General features: G+C 57.8%; 1 protein-coding gene across 8 annotated transcripts; it reads right to left on the reverse strand.

The window, feature by feature from the left end:
* Window positions 1–249: 249 nt before the first annotated feature.
* DEF8 (differentially expressed in FDCP 8 homolog) lies at window positions 250–17,245 on the reverse strand. Of its 8 annotated transcripts, none has more exons than XM_027118889.1 (13): window positions 17,143–17,224; window positions 13,400–13,456; window positions 11,860–11,993; window positions 11,124–11,221; window positions 9,626–9,775; window positions 8,557–8,698; window positions 7,172–7,336; window positions 6,498–6,627; window positions 6,253–6,364; window positions 5,308–5,388; window positions 4,600–4,740; window positions 4,388–4,497; window positions 250–408 (listed from the first exon to the last, which is right to left on the reverse strand). In XM_027118889.1, the coding sequence occupies exons 2-13, from the start codon at window positions 13,450–13,452 to the stop codon at window positions 402–404; spliced, it is 1,323 nt and encodes a 440-aa protein (XP_026974690.1). In that variant the 5' UTR covers window positions 13,453–13,456; window positions 17,143–17,224; the 3' UTR covers window positions 250–401. The 8 variants fall into 8 exon arrangements, with proteins under 8 accessions (XP_026974690.1, XP_026974685.1, XP_026974686.1 ...); XM_027118884.1 differs by lacking the exon at window positions 250–408 and adding an exon at window positions 839–3,275 and having other exon boundaries at window positions 17,143–17,227; XM_027118885.1 differs by lacking the exon at window positions 250–408 and adding an exon at window positions 839–3,275 and having other exon boundaries at window positions 4,600–4,689; window positions 17,143–17,222.
* Window positions 17,246–18,134: the final 889 nt, after the last annotated feature.

An 18,134-nucleotide genomic window follows, 5' to 3' on the forward strand; every position in this document is an offset into this window, starting at 1 on the left:
TTGCAGAGCAGGGGCTCTAGGCACACAGGCTTCAGTTGTTGTGCTGCCACAGTAGCAGCAGTTGTGGCTCGCAGGCTCAGTACTTGTGGCTCGCGGGCTCTAGAGCACATGCTCAGTAGTTGTGGCGCATGGGCTTCGTTGCTCCGCAGCATGTGGGAGCTTCCCGGACCAGGGCTCAAACCCATGTCCCCTGCATTGGCAGGCAGATTCTTAACCACTGCGCCACCAGGGACGTCCCTAGCCTGTGCTTTTCAATGTCAGTGTCATGAACCCTTCCAGATTAGAAGCTAAAACGACATGGCAACTGAATGGCAAAATCTGAATATGGTTTGTTGTAGGTTTTATGGTCCCAAATCAATGTCAACTTCCTGATGTTATGACCGCACCGCAGCCGTGGAAGGCTACGTCCTTGTTTGGGAGTAACACATGAGTTACTTAGAGGCAAAGGGGCAACTTAACTGCCACATGGTTCACAAGAGTGTGGAGAAAGGATGAAGCAAATGGGGCAAGATGTTAACATTTATGGAATCCAGGAGATGGGTACCCCCTGGGAGTGTTTCTGCAACACTTCTGTAAACCTAAATTTGTCAAAATTAAAAGGTTAAAAGGAAGTACTCTTTCATACCTGAAGGGGGTGGGTGGAGGCTGTGTCTTGTGATGCCCACGTGCAGCCTTACCTGTTTGAAGCTGGGGGTGCCAGCACCAGGCCCACGGACCCCCCACACGCCTTTCCCCCACCCTCTGCCTGTGCCCCCATCGAGTTCTCAGGTCTCCTCGGCCGTAGGGCTGATGTCTGCCAGCCTGTCTGGATGTAGCTGGATAAAGGCACCTTCTCAAGCACATTCCTGATGTTTTCTTTGAGATCCTGGTCAAAACCAGGGCTCATATCTCTAGAGCAATGTACATACACAGAGGTTTGAATGTAATTTGGGAGGGCGTGCAGGGTTCTCCTGAAGTCCAAGGGCCCTGTCAGAGGGTCCAGCTTGTGAAGACGCGAGAGGAGCTAGACCTGGGGCCTGCACTACTTACAGTGCGTTAACGAGACAGTCTTTCCACCGGGAGGGTTATGCAGAGAAGACGTAGCTTCTACTCACTGAGCATTCTCCGTGTGCCAGGCTGTGCCCGGCGCTTCCTGGCACCCAAACAGCCCCACCAGGGATGTGTTTTAGTGTCTCTTAGAGGGGTCAGCACACTGAGGCCTAGGCACGATGCCCAGATTACAGACGACCCCGTTGGGTGGGGAGGGCTGTGGGCTGTGGGCTGTGGCTAAACCTGTGTTTGATTCGTATGTCCAGCAAACCCTGCCCTGTCCCCAGTTCAGCACACACACCACGGTCTGGAGAACACAGACTTAGTGAGACAGGGGCTGCAGCCCATTACACAGCTCTCCTGGGAGGGCCTGCCCATGCTAACTGGTTCCTTGGTGGGTTCTTGCTACCACGAGCTGGACTCAGAAAGACCCACACATGATTCTGTTTAAAGAATTTGTCATCCAGAAGGGGGAGATGGGGCAGAGGTAATGGGGGTAGTTTAAAAAAAAAAAAAAAAAAGAGCCAACTTTGCCCAACAAATGGCAGCTACTAACGTTTCTTATGGACACAGTGATAGTAACTGGAATAGTGTGCTGATGACACGGTAAATTCGGGGACAGCCAATATCCTTATGACAGAAATGCGATGCTGCGGTGAGACGTGTGCAGATCTGGGGTGTAGGAAGAGGGCATTTAGCCTTTAACCCCCGCTCAACCCCGAGAAGAAAGGGGTCCCGATGGGGGCCAGCCTCCCACTGTGCTCAGCACAGAAGGAGGGGATCGCCTAAAGCCACCGGACAGGGCTTCCCTGGGGTGCAGAGGGGTGAGGAGGGGGTGGTGCTGTCTTTACCCACCACCCACGTCGGCCCACCAGCTAACTAGGCTGGCCTTTCCTTTCTGCTGGCCGAGCCTCTGCTCGGGCTTCCCAAAGGTGATGGACGCCCCGGTGGCTGTACCCCCTGCCCACCGCCCACCTGTGTGTCAATAGTCAGCACACTCCAGGGCGGGGAGGAGGGCAGAACCGTGCAGCCGTGTCCTGAGACGTCCTCCTCCCACGGGCCTTCCCCTGGACGGCAGGGTCTCCCAAGGGTCCCCGCAAACGCAGCTCCCCCACTGGATAGCTGGGGGTCAGTCCTGCATCCTGGGCTTCCTCTGCTGGAGCAAAGATTTCTGGCGCCTGACCTCAGGCCCCCAAACAGAAGGCCCCCGGTCGGAGTCTCCGAGGTCTCTGCAGGCAGGCACCGTGGTGGCAGGACGCAGCTCCTCGGCACACTGGGTCCCAGGCCTACTGTCACCAGTCCTCTCACCTAACCCTGACCTCCCCCGGGGGCACAGTCCCTGCTCCACACCTGGAAGCAGGGCAGCCTCTCTGGGTGGGACCCCCAGCCCCCCAGCTTGGAACACCAGGGTAAGCTGGGCTGGGCCAAGGCAGGAGCGGCGGCCCGTCCACCCAGCGGTGACAGCTAGGTGGCCCCTTCCTTCCACGTTGTGTAGAAAAAGCCAGTAACCCTTGGACTGGCCCGCCAGAGGAGGACCCAGAGAGAGAACCCTGGTGGGAGGCAGGGGCAGGGCCCTTGGGAGATAGTTATGAACAGCCCCAGCCAGGGACAACCAGAGGTCCCCAGAGAGACAAGGGGCTGGGGGAGGGAGCCTCCACGTAGAACCCAAACCATCCACCGCAGATAAAACTCAGGCCAAGGCTGAGTGTGTGCAGCTGGCATCCTCAGTCTTGTCGGCCACTCCCTGGAAGCCCTCCAGGATTTCCAGGGTGGCCCAGGCCCAGCAGCCTTGGTCCCAAGGGCGTGGGGGGCTCTTGGCCAAGGGGAGATGAGAAGAATCCCTCCCCCACTCCCCTCCCCTTAAAGCTCTGCAGTTCGGGGAGGGGGTGCACATCCTGGCCCACACAGCAGCCGGAAAACAGCCAGGCTGTGGCTGCCCCAAGTCCCGGTAAGCGCTAGGGGGTGATGGTCCTCGTGATGCCCCACGAGGCCAGTCATCCCCCAGAGCTTACCATCGTCCCCGAGGTGCTGGGGAGAGGTCCAGGGGCTGTAGCCTAGGGTCTCCAGAGCACAAGAAACACCTTGACTTCGGCAACAACTGGCAGGGCGGGCCCCAGACAGGCCCACGAGGGGTTCTGTTGCTCTAGGCGTCCACGTCTGGACCAGGCTCCTGGAAGAGTGACTGCTTCCGCAAGGTAAGGCGGGCACACCTAGGGCACGTGGTGGAATTGTCGTAGTAGCAGTCCCTGGGGGCAGGGAGACAGGGTCAGCCCGGGAAGGGGCATGGCTCCCTGCACGTAGACATCTACCACCGACTCTTCACAAGCTCCTTAAGTCAGGTCCCAGTATCCCCCCAGATGGACGGGGAAACTGAAGCAGAGTTTCTCCCAAAGGGTCAGTGCAGAGGGCTGCACCCAGGCGTGCCTGCCAGGCCTGCTGTCCTGTCCCTGTGTGCGGGCCCTTCCTAACGGCTCCACACCTATTACCTGTGGCCCTGTGACAGGGAGGGTTCTGCTCAGAGCTCAGTGACCCCCGACCTGTCCCCACTGCCGTGCAGAGCCTCCACTCAGGGCTCTGCGGAGGTGCACACGGTCCCCACGGCAGTTTAAATGTTTGAAGGGGGCGTAGCGGTATTTGACAGGACAGACACCATGCAAACTGCTAGCTCGAGGGAGCTCACGGTTTTAACAACAGCTCCTGCTATAGTCACTGCAACGGCAATCCCAGCTCTGCAGACCTATGAGGTCGGCGGTGGCTCTGAGGAACTCCAAGTGCCAGGAAAAACCAGTGTGGACTGAAACAGGGGTGGCGGGGTCCCACCTGAGCCCAGTGTGAGAAGCTGTGTGGGCCCAGCAGGCGCGCGCCTATTGGTAACTGTGCTTAACGAATTCACACATCTTTCTTCCGATTTCTGTGTATCATTCTTCCAAACATCCACAAGTCTTTAGGACATAAATGCTTAGGTTGTTTGAACCTAAGTACTTAATACACAAAAATGTTAGGTATTTCTTGTGGCCTAGGGAACGTTTGAAAAAAAATCACAAGAGCTAAGAAGTTTAGGAAGCCCTGGCCTCAGCTAAACCTCAGTCCCGGTGGAGGAGGGAAGCCAGCCGGATATGCGCACTCGCGGGGTCTGGGCTGCGCACCCCTCCCCAGCCCACGGGGGCTTCTTCCCAGCGGAACTTCAGCTGAGTCTCACCATCAGGGTCTAAGTCCACATCTCAGGATCAAGGCAAAGAGATCTGAAACCCGGCGGCGAAGATCAAGCCCCAGTGTCTCCCTCCCTCCCTCTCCCCGTGTCTATCGGAGGGGGTGGGGGTCAGCGTAGGGGTCGGGGGTCAGGGTCTCAAGCACCGACCTGTGGAAGACGGCGGAGCAGTCGGCGCACACCGACGTGTGGCTGTCGAAGGGGAAGAGCACGTCACCCTCTCTGCAGAGCTCACACACAAAGCCCTTGGCCTGGCACCGCTGGCGGCGAGGCGGGATGGTCAGTGCCCGCTCCCAGGGTGGGGGGCACGTCCACCAGAGCCCCCCTCCCGCCCTCCCCACCTGGCCCGCGGGGGGGCCCACCTCGCAGTCCAGCTTGATGTGCTTGGCGAACAGCGTGTGGGTGTCCGCCAGCGAGCAGCCCAGGCGGCCCGTGCGCGCGTCCAGCAGGTCCTGCACGGAGTACATCTCGTCGCTCTCCACGAAGTGCTGCCGGTGCTGGAGCTGCGGGCCCAGCCAGCGTGACCCCGGTGGCGGGCCAGCGCCCTCGCGCTGCCCACCCCCCCGGCTCGCCTGCAGCTGGGCCCCCTTCCCCACTGTATCTCATCCACACACCTCGCCACCCCCCGCCACGCTGCTTCCTACTTTTCTGCCCAACCCGAAGGGCACTGCTCTGCTCCCTGCCCCCCAGGACCCAGACACTGTCTGCCTGCAGCAGGCACCCAGTGAGTATTTGTAGAACAAACAAATGAGCCTTGAAAAGTGTTTCGTGGTCAGCCCTTCCTGGGCTGGCCCGTGCCTGGTCCACTCCATGGAGACTCCCATGAAGGCTGCAGGATGAGACCCGCTCCTCTCAGCGCCCCTCACGGGGATGGAATCACAGCAGGTTTTTGTGGGTACAATGCCTGTTTGTTTACGGCAGACCTAGTGTTCCCGGGGACAGTGTGGAGACCTTCTGCTAACAGCACAACACACGCAAGGCATCAAGCCATCCCCCCACGGCCCTGGTCTGTTCCCCGCCACCCTCCCCGACAGATCCCCTCCCCCCACCCCCGGGGCAGGCGGGCTGACCTGCAGGAGCAGGCGTGCCGCCATGGCCTCCCTGCAGGTGATGAAATACGGCTTCATGAGCAAGATATCCTGGCGTAGCTTCTGTGGACGAGAGGGGCCGGTGGGCATCCCTGGTGGGGGCATGGGCTGTGCCTGGTGTGTCTGTGGGGGAGGGGCTGGCCCTGCTCTGGCTCTGTAGGAAGTCATGTCACCTTACGCTCTGGGTCAGTAGGGGACAGGAGGTACCTTCCCGTCCCCCAGCACAGCCCCGGATCTGAGCACTCCAGCCAAGCTCAAGTTCAAGCCACAGCTTCTCGGCCAGGCAGGACCCTGAGGTTCCTTCGTCCGCAGTCTCTCCCCCGAGCCCAGCTCCACACGTGCACACACACCTCGAGCGCATCTGAGCTTGCCTCCATCGATGGAGACTGACCAGTCAAACCCCTCCTCAGCCCGGGATCTCGGCAGCTCAGCCTGCCGTGCAGCAGCCCGCTCCCCTTCAAGCCCCACCCCTCTCAGCACTAGCCTGAGGCACCCTCACCTGCCCGTGCCCCACCCCGGCCTCCTGCTGAATGGCAAAGAGAGTGGCCCCCACCACTCTCAGGTGCGTCCAGCACCTGAGCACACAGACGTGGTTAAGTGGAGAATACACACTGGGACGCAAAGACTAGTGCGAGAAAGAGAAACAGTGCAGCGATCTCCATAATGTACCCCGATAGGTTGGGTTAGATAAACCGCATCACTGAAATGAACTTCACCTGCTGCTTATTTTTCTAATGTGGCTACCAGAAAAATTCAGATTGCCTCTGATCCTTGTGTTGTGTTTCATATTGTGGCTGGACAGTTGCTTTAGCGACTTTAACTTAAAGGACAGGGGCGGGGCCCAGCTAAGCAGGCGGCATCTCTCGGATCCACCACACCCCAGGGGGGGGCAGGGTCGCCCCACGCCCGCCCCCTCCCCAGCCTCACCCGGATCTCCACCAGCTCCTCCACATAGTTGAACAGCAGAGGGTTGATCTCCCGGAGCCGGAGCACGGGCCTCGACACCATCAGCGCCAGGTAGCGCCTGGTGCCCCGGGGCCCCCGCGGGGGGGGGGGGGACACTTTCCGGCGCCACGCCCCCAGGCCACGCCCCCTCCCCACCCAATCCCCAGCCAGCGGGGGCTGTACCCCAGGGCCGTGCCCCTCGCTCCACCTCGCTGCGCTCCCCGCCCACCTTGCGCGGCTCGAAGTCCCAGTTGTGCACCACACGCGCTGGGATGACGGCCAGGTCGTTCCAGTGGCAGTGGCTGCAGTAGTACTGGCCGGTGTAGTCGCACTGCCGGGCCTCGCTGGGCACACCCCCTGTGGAGAGGGAAAGCATTACAAAGTCTGGGAGACCTGCGAGGTCCCTCCCCCAGCTGCGCCCACGCGGGGCCAAGGGTTCCACCTTCCACACCCGACTCATTGTCTTCTAGGCCACCCTGCTTCCCTGTTTCTCACCAGTAAAATGGGACAATAGTAGGACTCCCGCCAGGCGACTGCCAGAGGCAGTATGTTTCTGGGAAGAAGGCCCGATACACAGCCTGTGAGCGACTGCTGCGGGATTTCCCCATCGAGGTGGGTTTTCTGTGACAATGGGGCCACACATGGGAGGCTGAGTGCAGCCCAACCCCGCAGGGACTCCTAGGGGACACACGTGGCAACCTCACTCTGCCCGGGTGGGAAGTGAAAAGGCACCCAGAGCAGCCCCTTGTCGCTCCCCCAGGAAAGGAGCAGGACTCGTGCCCCGGAGTCACGCTACCCTTAGCCATCGCACACACCCAAGTTTCTCATACAGCTGTCGGCAGGGCTCCTGGCCCAGGCAGCTCCCCTCCGCCCTGTGCCCTGCTCTCCCGGGGGTACTCACGCAGAGAGATGGGTGCCCGGCACTCAGCACAGCGGTAATCCTGGCTGTCCAGCCCTGCCTCGGGGCAGATGTTCAGCTCATACTCGGCCTGGTGGCTGACTTTGGACCGCACGCAGGGCTTGGAGATGAGGTTCAAACACTTGCTGTGACAGCGGTAATAACACCCTGGTTGGGGGCCCGACAACGTGCCTCTTAGAAGGGTGGTCACCCTGCGGCCCAGGCTGACCTTCAGCTGCCGGGACCCCCAGGGGCCTGTACTCCGATTCCCAGACCAACGCAAGAGCCTCTCCAGGCACCACTGCAGGTTCCCAAATGTCAAAGGTCCCTTCAGTCCCCACCCAAGTCTTGCCCTGAAGGTACGTGCAGACCTTTCCCCCCAACTCCATACTCAAAGGGCCAGGGGCCTACCTGCCATTCCCATCTGGGTGCCTAAAGGGCTCAAACCCAAGCTGTCTGAGTGGAATCCAGCTCTTCCTTACCAATCCCACCCCAGTCTTCCCAGCTCAGGTTTCAGTGCCTCCATCTTTCCACCTACTGAGACGTCATCCCAGTCCTTCAGCTAGGGCTGCACTTGGCCCCTTCTCATCCGAATGCCCCACCCTGGTCACAGTCCATCACTTTCCCTCCTTCAGGCCATGCTCAGCTCAGGAGCCGGAGTTAAAACCTAAGCATGTCCTGCACTCACCCGTGGCCCCAGTGCACTTACGCAAAAGGCTCTAGCCACCTCTGAGCCCACCTCTACCATGCCTCCTCCCTGACACAGTGCTCCAGCCACACTGCTCTCTGCTCCTCCTCGAAGACACTGGACACACACTGACCACAGGGCCTTTGCACAGACAGCTCCCCTGAAGAAATGTTCCTTCCTAGATATACTCCTGGTTTGCCCCCAACCTCCAAGTTTTCTATTAAATGTCACATGATGCCTTTTCATTTCACCCTAACGTAGCACCCATCCCCCTCCCCAACACATACTAGTCCCTTCCCTTATTCTTTTTCACTATATGTCTAACATACCATTTCATTTATTTATTTGATTTTTCATCCAGAACGGCACCTCCAATGGAATTTTCTGCAATGATGGAAACGTCCTGTCTGCACTGTCCAATGGGTGGCCACCAGCCTCATGTGGCTATTGTGTACTTGGAATGTGCATGGTACCACTGAGCAACTAGTTATTACCTTAATTAACTGAAATTCGAATAGCCACGCATGGCTAGTGGATGTGAGCCTGGTGAAGGCAGGTGTTTGGGTCTTTCATCCCTTGCTCTACCTCCCATCGCCCCCACGCTGCAGGGCTCAGCAAATACCGAAAACACAGCAGAGAATTCCCCCTCCCCTGGGGCCTGGAGTGCCAGGCCAGAAGGAGCAGTCTGGTCTCGGCCCACCTGTGCAGGTGTACCAGGTCTGAATGAGCCCCCAGATGACGGTGTGACACTTGTCACAGGTGTGCTTCACACTCTTGCTCTTCTCCTTGTAGAATCGGTGCTCGAGGAGGACTCGGATGTTGGGCTCATCCTCACTGGGGTCCTGGGGAGGGGGCCAGGGAGGGGTCACAGGTGAGCCAGGCAGCAGCTCTTTTCCCGTCACACGAGCCCCTTGACTGCGTCTCCCAGGTAACCACGTGTAGCAGAGGTTGTGAAATTTACCCCAGTGCCACAGCCCTTCCCTTACAATAGAACACAGTGATTGGTCAGGCCGGGACCACCCAGATTACAGACTACCTTTGTACCTAGGTGGCACGTGAGCAGGGGTGAAAGGGCCTTCGCTGCCCTTCCCACACTGTTTTTGCTGGCTGGGTGCAGACCCAGAGGCAGTGGGGGGCTGTCGTGGACTTGCCAGGGACTGGCAGAGCACCGAAAAAGGAGGACCTGAGGTCTCCGATACCAACAGCTGCCGGATGGGCCCTGGGCCACCTACAACATTTCCACATGAGTAAAACTACACAACCAATTCCTTTAAGCCACTGTATTTGGGGGTGTCTTAGCTCGTGCCATAGCCTTACCTATATTCTAAAGAACACTCCACTTTCTATATTCCCAGGGACTCAGGAACCAGTGCAGGGATGCGGTGGGGCCCCAGTCAAACAGGGCACAGACTCAAGGACAACATGATGGACCCCTGTGGTGTTTGGCTTCCAGGATCCATGAGCCCTTCTGTTGTCACCTTCGGCAAACCACCCCCTGCTCTGGGTCACGTGGTTCAAGGTGGGATTAACTGACCCACTTGCTCCAGTGGGTGGACACATGACCCAGGACTGTGATTACCATCAGACTAGTAGAGACACAGGCTGCACCTGGGGTGACGGCCCATCTCTCTCCCGCCTGCCTGGGTAGCTTCAGCCAGTCGGGTGCGGAGGGTGGAACCTCAGCCGCGCTGCCCCAGAGGCGGCCCGGCCTCCGGACGTGCGTGCCCCAGCCCAGCTCCAGCTGCCTGGAGGGGACGGCCGGCACCCACCTTCAGCTCCTGGAGCTTCAGCCGGAGGTGGATGAGCCTGACCACGGCGTCCTTCTGCTTCTCCGAGTGCTCCGGCAGCTCCAGGATCACCTGCTTGCACTCCTGGATGGCCTGCCGCAGCTGCTGGATGTCAGAGGCCAGGAACAGGCCCTGCTCGGGTGGAGGCGGGAGGTGGCGGGTTTGGGGACAGTGACGGTCAGATGCCCCCTGCGTGCTCTCCTTTTTGGCCAGGCCCAGCCTCATAGGCAGTTGGGCCCAGAGAAGACCTCCCTGGTCCTGCTCACCCAGGTGGCCCAGGTGGCCGAGGACCTGCTCAAGGCCCGGGAACCCGGGCAGCAGAGGCAGGAGCCGCACCACACCACCTGCCCCTCTCTGGACCTGTCCACCCACGGGCCTCTGGAGACCTAATTCAGGATGTTTTTCGAAACACAACTTCCCTCTTTTAGAAATCCAATCGCTTTTCTGGCTATGCTATTTCGCTTACTTCTACAGAACTTCCTCTTGGAGGAAAGCCGGGAAATGACACTCGTCTGTCGACAAGGAGAGGAAGTGGCCTCTGGTTCGGTCACCAAGCTCACAGACACCCCGGGCACCCACCCGCCCCTGGCCCCAGCACCTCACAGGTGGACCGGGGGTGGGGCCCAACAAAGCCCCTAGACTCAGGGGCAGGGAGACAGGCCGGGGCTCAGAGCTGGGGCTGATCCTGCCCCAGGAAAGCAGTGTCACTGCCCTCAGGAGCCGTGCTCCTCCCCGCAGTACACTGAGCCTCCGGGCAAAGAGGAGGGGACACCTCTCTTGGAAACCAGTGTGTGGCCCATAGGAGGGGCTCAGAAATGTTCTAATAAAGATGCAAAGCACATAAATGAAATAGGTATCTGCAGCAGCAAAGCGCAAAGCTTAAAGGCCACATGAACAACAAAAATGAACAGCAGACGAGAACTGGGGTCTCCAGGTGAATTTTTTAAGAATCATATTTGAATGTTACTACAACATTTCTCTCAAAAGTTGGAGATAGTTTGCATAAAACGGGAAGATTTTCAAACTTTAAAAAAAATTATTATAGCCCTTTTATTAGAAAACAAACAAACAAAAGAAACAGCAAGATTTCCATGGAACAAAATATAGCACAGACAAGAGTGGCCCTGCCTAGCTGAGTGGGCAGCGGGTGTGGGCAGGGGGCTTCCCCTCTCCCGTCCTCTCCCTCACCCTACAGCATGACTATAGGATTCCCTGGGACCCCAGGTGGAATTAACTCTCACATTTGCTTCACAGGACCCGGGAGGGGAGGGAACGGCGCTCAGAACAGCAGCCCAGGCTCCCAACCCCAGGTCCAGCCCATCCCCACAGGACCGCAAACACGTTTTGGGGGTGGGAGCCAGGTGTCACGTGGGCCTCAGATTCCAGGCCCAGGAGCCCCTGCTGAGGTGGACATGGCCGGCTCCTCGCGCTTTGGGGGCTCACCTTGTCCCCCTCCCCGCCCGCAGACCCTGAACCTTACCACAGGGCGGGCGAAGTGGTCCTCGGACAGGCCTAGGTCCATCACGCGCTCAGGACAGCGGAACTCTGGCTCTCCCGGGGGCAGCTCGGGCAGGGCCTCTGGGAAGGGCGGCAGAGAGACGAGTCAGCCTGCCACCCCAGGAGGAAGCCGTGGAGCCCATGGGAGGCAAGGGAAGCAGGGCCCTGCCCTGGCATCGGCTCTGTTTGCACTTGCAAAGGAAACCGAATCCTTGTGCAGACAGGAGAGTGCCGTGCAAAAACAGTAAATACTACAGAAACATGCCGATTTCTAAGGCCCACGCCTCGTGAGTACATCTGCGGGCTCGAGAAGGGCCGCCGGAGCACTACACACCAGAACACGTGAAACCCCGTGTGGACACCGGCCACCTCTGCACACACACACCCCCGGGGCCCCCGGCACCCCGTTGGCTCCATCCACAGTCTCGGGGCTCACATCCTGCTGACCTCTCACCCTCCAGATCTTGGCGCTGAGTTCACGCCCCAAGCGTTCTCCAAGTGAGCACGTGCTGTGCGCTGGGCCCTGGGACACAGCAGTGACAAGACAGGCACACATCCCTGCCCTGAGGAGTGTTCATTCCCCAGGGGATGCAACAGGTGGAAAGCGGGTTGTGCTGCAGAGAAGAGGGGGGTCCCCGCGTGTCCACGGGAGGAACCCTGTAGAGGGGGGGCCGGTGTGACGGGGTCAGACCACCCGCACAGCAGCCCCCAGCACCCACCTTCAGAAGCGACCTGCAGGGCCTCCTTGCCAGGCCCCTGTTCATGCTGCCAGGGCCCGAGCTGCTTGTTGAAAGGATTGAGGTGGACCTGCCGGAACCGGGCGAGCTTCTCGTCATATTCCATAGCACCCCACCTGTGGGCGGGCGGGCCGGGCGGGGCAGAGGTGGGCGTCCGGCTCCCGGGCTCGCTGCGGTCCCCTCCCCTTTCTGAGTGCCTGGAGCTTTGGAGGGGAGGCCTGGCCCCTCTCCCTTCCCCAGCAGGGTCCGGGCCAAACATCCCCACACCACGGCCACCCCCTTCAGACCCTCCCCAAACCAGCCGAGCCCCCTCACCCCGGCGCCCACTGCTGGAGCCCCCTCACAAAGAGCAGCGATGTCCAAGCCGCTGATGGCGCAGGCAGGGCCAGAAGGGCGTGCCCAGTCAGACCTCCAGCACGGGCCCCTTTGATCCCGCCTGCCGCACTTGCCCTGGTAGAGCCACGCCCTCCCTGTCCACCGAGGCGCCAAAGCTGTGCGGCTCCCAGGATCACACCTGCCGGGACTCAGTTCCTCCCTTCTGGCCCTGGACCCAAGGTGCTCCTTTCCAGTCAGAGCATGCAGAACCCGCCCTCCCCGCCCCCCCCCCCCACCCAGCAGAAGGGTCAGTGCTGATGCCAGGGCTCAGGCCTGCTCTGCCACCTGCAGTGTGGCCTTGGCAGGACCCACCTCCCGGTGCCCCAAGGGGAGGGCCCACGAACGCTGTGTAGTCACCGTGTGGCCCAGGCTGGCGCTGCACCGATGCCCCATGTGGCCAGAGCCCACGCCCAGCCCCACACCTCGGGACCCAAGGAAACAGGCAGGAAGTGCCTGGTCCACAGCCTGGCACTGCTCTCCCCTGCGCAGAGCTCAGCAAGCCGCAAACACGCGGGGCTGGTGCTCCTGAGACAGAGGAAGGGACTTCGGTGGGGTTTGCCTCCCAGGGCCCCCCACTTAACTAGCGGGTCCACATCCCTTAGCCTCTCTCTGCTTCAGGGCCAAATGAGTTCACAGAAGGTTGGACAGATCTTTGTTAAAACTTTGTAGTAAGGGCATGGATGTTGGTTATGCTTTCCTTATACCTGGTTACCGTCTGAAATAATTTGTTATTATACAAGGCAATCCTCTGACTCCTATCTGCCCTCCACCCCATGAAAGGAGAACTGAGCCAGAGTGCATGGCCCAGGGCCACCCCACCCTGCCCACTGCTGCCCTGCACCTGGGCAGGGACTCTCACACAGCCCCGGGACCTCGCCTGCCTCTCTGGTCTCTGTGGTGGGATGTGGGGAAGTTCCAGCCTGGTAGAACGTGGCACCCATTGACTAGCTGCCCCTAGGTCAAAACAGGGCAGGACACAGACGCCATGGGCCCAAGTCACAGTCTCCCTTATGACCTGATGTCTCTGGGCAGCTCACACAGGGTGGTCACCACCCAAGATGGCAAGCTCGGGCCACAGTGCCCTAGGAAGCCCCCAGAGCAGGGGAGACCCAGTTGTCACAAACAAGTGAGATCCACATTCACTAACCCCTTCTTCCGGAGTGATGAGGAAGCCCTGAGCTGCTCACCGCCAGGCTTCATTCACGTGAGACAGAAAGAAACTTCTGTTTAAACTACTGTTACTGGGAGGAGTTCTGTCTCTTGCAGCCAACACAGATCCTGACTGATCACCCTAACAGCCCTGTGGTCAGCAGACAAATTGGCCCTATTCAAATCCCAGCTGTCAGCTCCAGCTGTGTGACCTTAGGCAAATGCCTGAGGCTTTCTGTGCTTTTGAGTTCTCATGTTTCAAGTGGGGATGATAACAGTACCCACTGTGTAGAGTTAAAGATTAAATTAGTCAATACAAAGTTCTGACTACCTTGGCCAGAAATAAACACCAGCTGCAACTTATCGTTATCGCTGTTACTATTAAGAATCAGACAGGCCTGATGTAATGCTGCCTTCCCCAGCAAAGAGCATTTTCTTGCCCATAAATAAGGGAGCATGCCTGCCTCCTGGGGCGGGGTGGGAGGGGGGTGAGGATTAAGCACTTGTGCGTGACAGTTAAGCCTATAACCCGCAGTCGCTGCAGAGCAAACTGTGACATCACTTGCTGATCAGCCCACCCCCAAGAGACTGGAGGATCAGGAGCCACCCCCAGGGTCTCGCCCCAGAAACCTCCCAGCGTTTTCAAAGATGGCCAGAGGCGGGCTTCCCTGGTGGTGCAGTGGTTGGGAGTCCGCCTGCCGATGCGGGGGGGCGCGGGTTCATGCCCCGGTCTGGGGGGATCGCGCGTGCCGCGGAGCGGCTGGGCCCATGAGCCACGGCCTCTGGGCCTGCGCGTCCGGAGCCTGTGCTCCGCAAAGGGAGAGGTCACGCCGGTGAGAGGCCCGCGTACCACACACACACATAAAAAAGATACATGCATCCCTATGTTCACAGCGGCACTATGCACGGTAGCCAACACACGGAAACAACCTAAATGCCCACTGACAGACGAATGGATAAAGAAGATGTGGTACATATATGTAATGGAATATTACTCAGCCATAAAAAGGAGTGAAATTGGGTCATTTGTAGAGATGTGGATGGACCTAGAGTCTGTCATACAGAGCGAAGTAAGCCAGAAAGAGAAAAACATATATCGTATATTAACGCATGTATGTGGAATCTAGAAAAATGGCACAGATGAACCTATTTGCAGGGCAGGAATAGAGATGCAGACATACAGAATGGATGTGTGGACACGGAGAGGAGAAGGGAATGGTAGGATGAATTGGGAGATTAGGTTTGACATAAACACACTACCGTGTGTAAAACAGATAGCTAGTGGGAACCTGCAGTACAGCACAGGGAGCTCAGTTCGGTGCTCTGTGATAACCTAGATGGGTGGGATGCGGGGGTGAGGTGGAACGGAGGTCTGAGAGGGAGGGGATATAGGTATACATATAGCTGATTCACATCATTGTACAGCAGAAACTAGCACAACATTGTAAAGCAATTTTACTCCAATTAAAAAGTCTGAAAGTGGAGACTCCCTCCCTCAGGAGGTATTTCCTGTACTCCCTTCACCTCACCTCTCTGGTTTCTGGCATCCCACCCAACCCCACCCTTTCTCTCTTTACCTGTGCGCCTGGATGCTGTGGCTCAACCAGTGTATAACCCTGTCCTGTCCCCAGGGAACTGCAAAAGCATTTTTTTTCACCCATCTATTGGACCACAGGGTGATAGTTTACTGTTTTAGACTCAAACGGAATTTGTCCAGTGAGGCCTGAGCATGGGAAACATACAGCACTTAACAAGAGGATGTGATGACATGGGTGTGTGTTGTAAACACTGCTGTGTCTTTATTAATGTACTTTAATTTCCTACTTCGTCCTTTATTTCTTAAAGAGTGTATGTGAGAAATGAAATCAGTAAGAACTGGAAATGAAGAAATCACTTTTAAATCTCAAAAAAAAAAGAATGAAATAATGCCATTTGTAGCAACATGGATGGACCTAGAGATTATCATACTAAGTGAAATAAGTCAGAAAGAGAAAGACAAATACCACATGATGTCACTTATATGTGGAATCTAAAATATGACACAAATGAATTTATCTATGAAACAGAAACAGACTCACATAGAGAACAGACTTGTGGTTGCCAAGGGGGAAGGAGTAGGGGGTTGGATCGGGCGTTTGGGGTTAGCAGATGCAAACTATTATATATAGAATGGATAAACAACAAGGTCCTACTGTATAGCACAGGGAACTAGATTCCACATCCTGTAATAAACCATAATGGAAAAGAATATGAAGAAGAATATATCTATCTATATCTATATATTTAACTGAATCACTTTGCTGTACACCAGAAACTAAAAGAACGTTGTAAACCAACTGTACTTCAATTTAAAAAATAAATAAATAAAAAGCACAGGTTCTCAGGCCCTACCTAGAAAAATAAATAAATAAAATAAAATATGGCCGGAGGAGCTCAAAGGCAGGAACACCTCCACTTTTCCCAGCAGCCCTCCTTGGGCTACAGGCTCTCCTGGAAAAAGCATCTCTCATTAACCCCCTTATGGGCAGTGCCAGTCTCAAGCCTGGCAGAGAGGCTGCAGGTGAGTGAATGAGTGGGGTCACCTGACTTCTCTCAGCCCCAGTTTCTCTCCGGCCAAGCTGGAGAATCGTATTTGGGGGTGTGGGAGGGGAGCTGCCGAGGGCAGACAGATGATGTCCCGACACAGGGGCCTGGCAGATGTAGTGCGCGGCAGCTAACTTTGAGGAAAGTGACAGCAACCCTCACCTCCCCACCAGGTTCACCCCCCAGAGAGCTCTGCACCCGGAATTCAGGCTTGGCCTCAGAGAGGAGCACGCAGGAAGGTGGGCACTGAGAGGCATGCAGGAAACCCGCTACTGCACTGTCTACCCTCCTCCAGAGACCTCCTCTCACGGGGGCTGCGGACTCCACGTCTTTGCAATGAAAGGAAAGCTCAGAACAAAGCCCAAGACGTCTCAGGGCCCCGAGGAACATGGGGCTGAAGCTCAGATGTACCCGAAACAGCCTCTCCTGTTCTCGGAGAGGCACGGCCACCAAGAGGACCTGTTATCACCCCGGCTGCCACCAGAGGCCCCTGGACTTCTCCCCGGAGGGGGCAGGGCCGAAGATACGTCCTAACTGCTCACACCTGGAAGGAGGCCTGCCAGGACCCCGCAGGGGCACAGTTACTGTCCCTTGAAGGGCTGTCTGCGGCAGAAGCTTAGCGGCAGCCACCCCGGCGTCTGGGAGACGCCGCCCCCAAACGGGCCTCCCCCACCTTCACCCACAACAACAACAACAACAGACACTCTGGGGACCCTCGCTAACTGGCTCCGCACAGGGGCAGGTCTCCTCCACCACGCCCGCCCGTTTCATAGATGAGGAAACTGAGGCTCAGAGTGGTCCAGCCCCAGCGCAGGGCGGCACAGCCACGGCGACCCCTCGGGCCTCACGGATCCTACAGACAAGAGTGTCGACAGCCGGAAGCAGTGACAGTGTCATCTGCCGGGGGACGCCTTCCCCGCTGAACCCTGCTCGGGTGGGTGGCGCGGCTGAGGTCTCCAAATCCCTCTGGCCCCAGGTGAGGACCCGCGGGTCTGAATCCTGCTCTGCGCCCGGGCCGGGGCCTCGGGCGGGTCCCTCGCCCCCTGCGCCGCGGGGTCCGCGTCGGGAGAGGGGGCTCTCCGAGCTCCGGGCCGCGGCGGCCCGAGCATCCCCGTCTCCTCCACCCAGACCCCCGCCCGCGCCCGCTCCGCCGCTCACCTGACCGCCGCAGCCCTCGCTACATTGTGTGCGGCCGGCCGGCCTCGTTACATCGTATCCACCGCCGCCCTCGATACGCTGTATCCGCCCCGCCCGCTGCTGCCTCCTGCGGCCCGGAGGCTCACAGCACAGGCGGAGTCTGCGCGTCCCGCCCCCGGCCCGGAGGCCTCCACCTCCCGCTCCAGGAAATAGGCGACACTTCATCCCAGCTCTTCAAGGTGGTGTGAAATAAAATTCATGTTTTATGGCAAGACAAGAAAATTTTAAACATAAAAATTTTCTCTGCCCTTTGGCGTGCTCTCGGCCCGCTGTGCATCTGTATCTGCATTTATGCATCGATCAAACCTCCCCATCGGCAGAAACGCCTGCCCAACCACAGAGAGCAGCATTCTCTTGGCATCCACGACAGCTGCTTAAAAGATAGGGTTCCGGGATTTCCGTGGTGGTCCAGTGGGTAAGACTCTGCGCTCCCAGTGCAGGGGGCTCCCATTCCATCCGTGGTCAGGGAACTAGATCCCACATGCCTCAACTAAGAGTCCTCATGCCACAACAAAGACCCGGCACAGCCTAAATAAATAACTAAATATTTTAAAATCTTTTTTTTTTAAAGATGTTGGGGGTAGGAGTTTATTAATTAATTAATTAATTTTTGCTGTGTTGGGTCTTTGTTTCTGTGCAAGGGCTCATCTCTAGTTGTGGCAAGCGGGGACCACTCTTCATCGCAGTGTGTGGGCCTCTCACTATCGCGGCCTCTCTTGTTGCGGAGCACAGGCTCCAGACGCGCGGGCTCAGTAGTTGTGGCTCACTGGCCTAGCTGCTCCGCGGCATGTGGGATCCTCCCAAACCAGGGATCAAACCCGTGTCCCCTGCATTGGCAGGCAGATTCTCAACCACTGCGCCACCAGGGAAGCCCTAAAATCTATTTTTAAAAAAAGATAAGGTTCCTTCCTGATCTTGTAAGGGGCCAGGATGAGCTTAGATCTAGATTGTTT

This window comes from Aethalodelphis obliquidens, unplaced genomic scaffold, assembly GCF_003676395.1.
Source record: "Aethalodelphis obliquidens isolate GAN/ISIS:26980383/991018 unplaced genomic scaffold, ASM367639v1 scaffold20, whole genome shotgun sequence".
NCBI classification, from domain to species: Eukaryota; Metazoa; Chordata; class Mammalia; order Artiodactyla; family Delphinidae; genus Aethalodelphis; species Aethalodelphis obliquidens.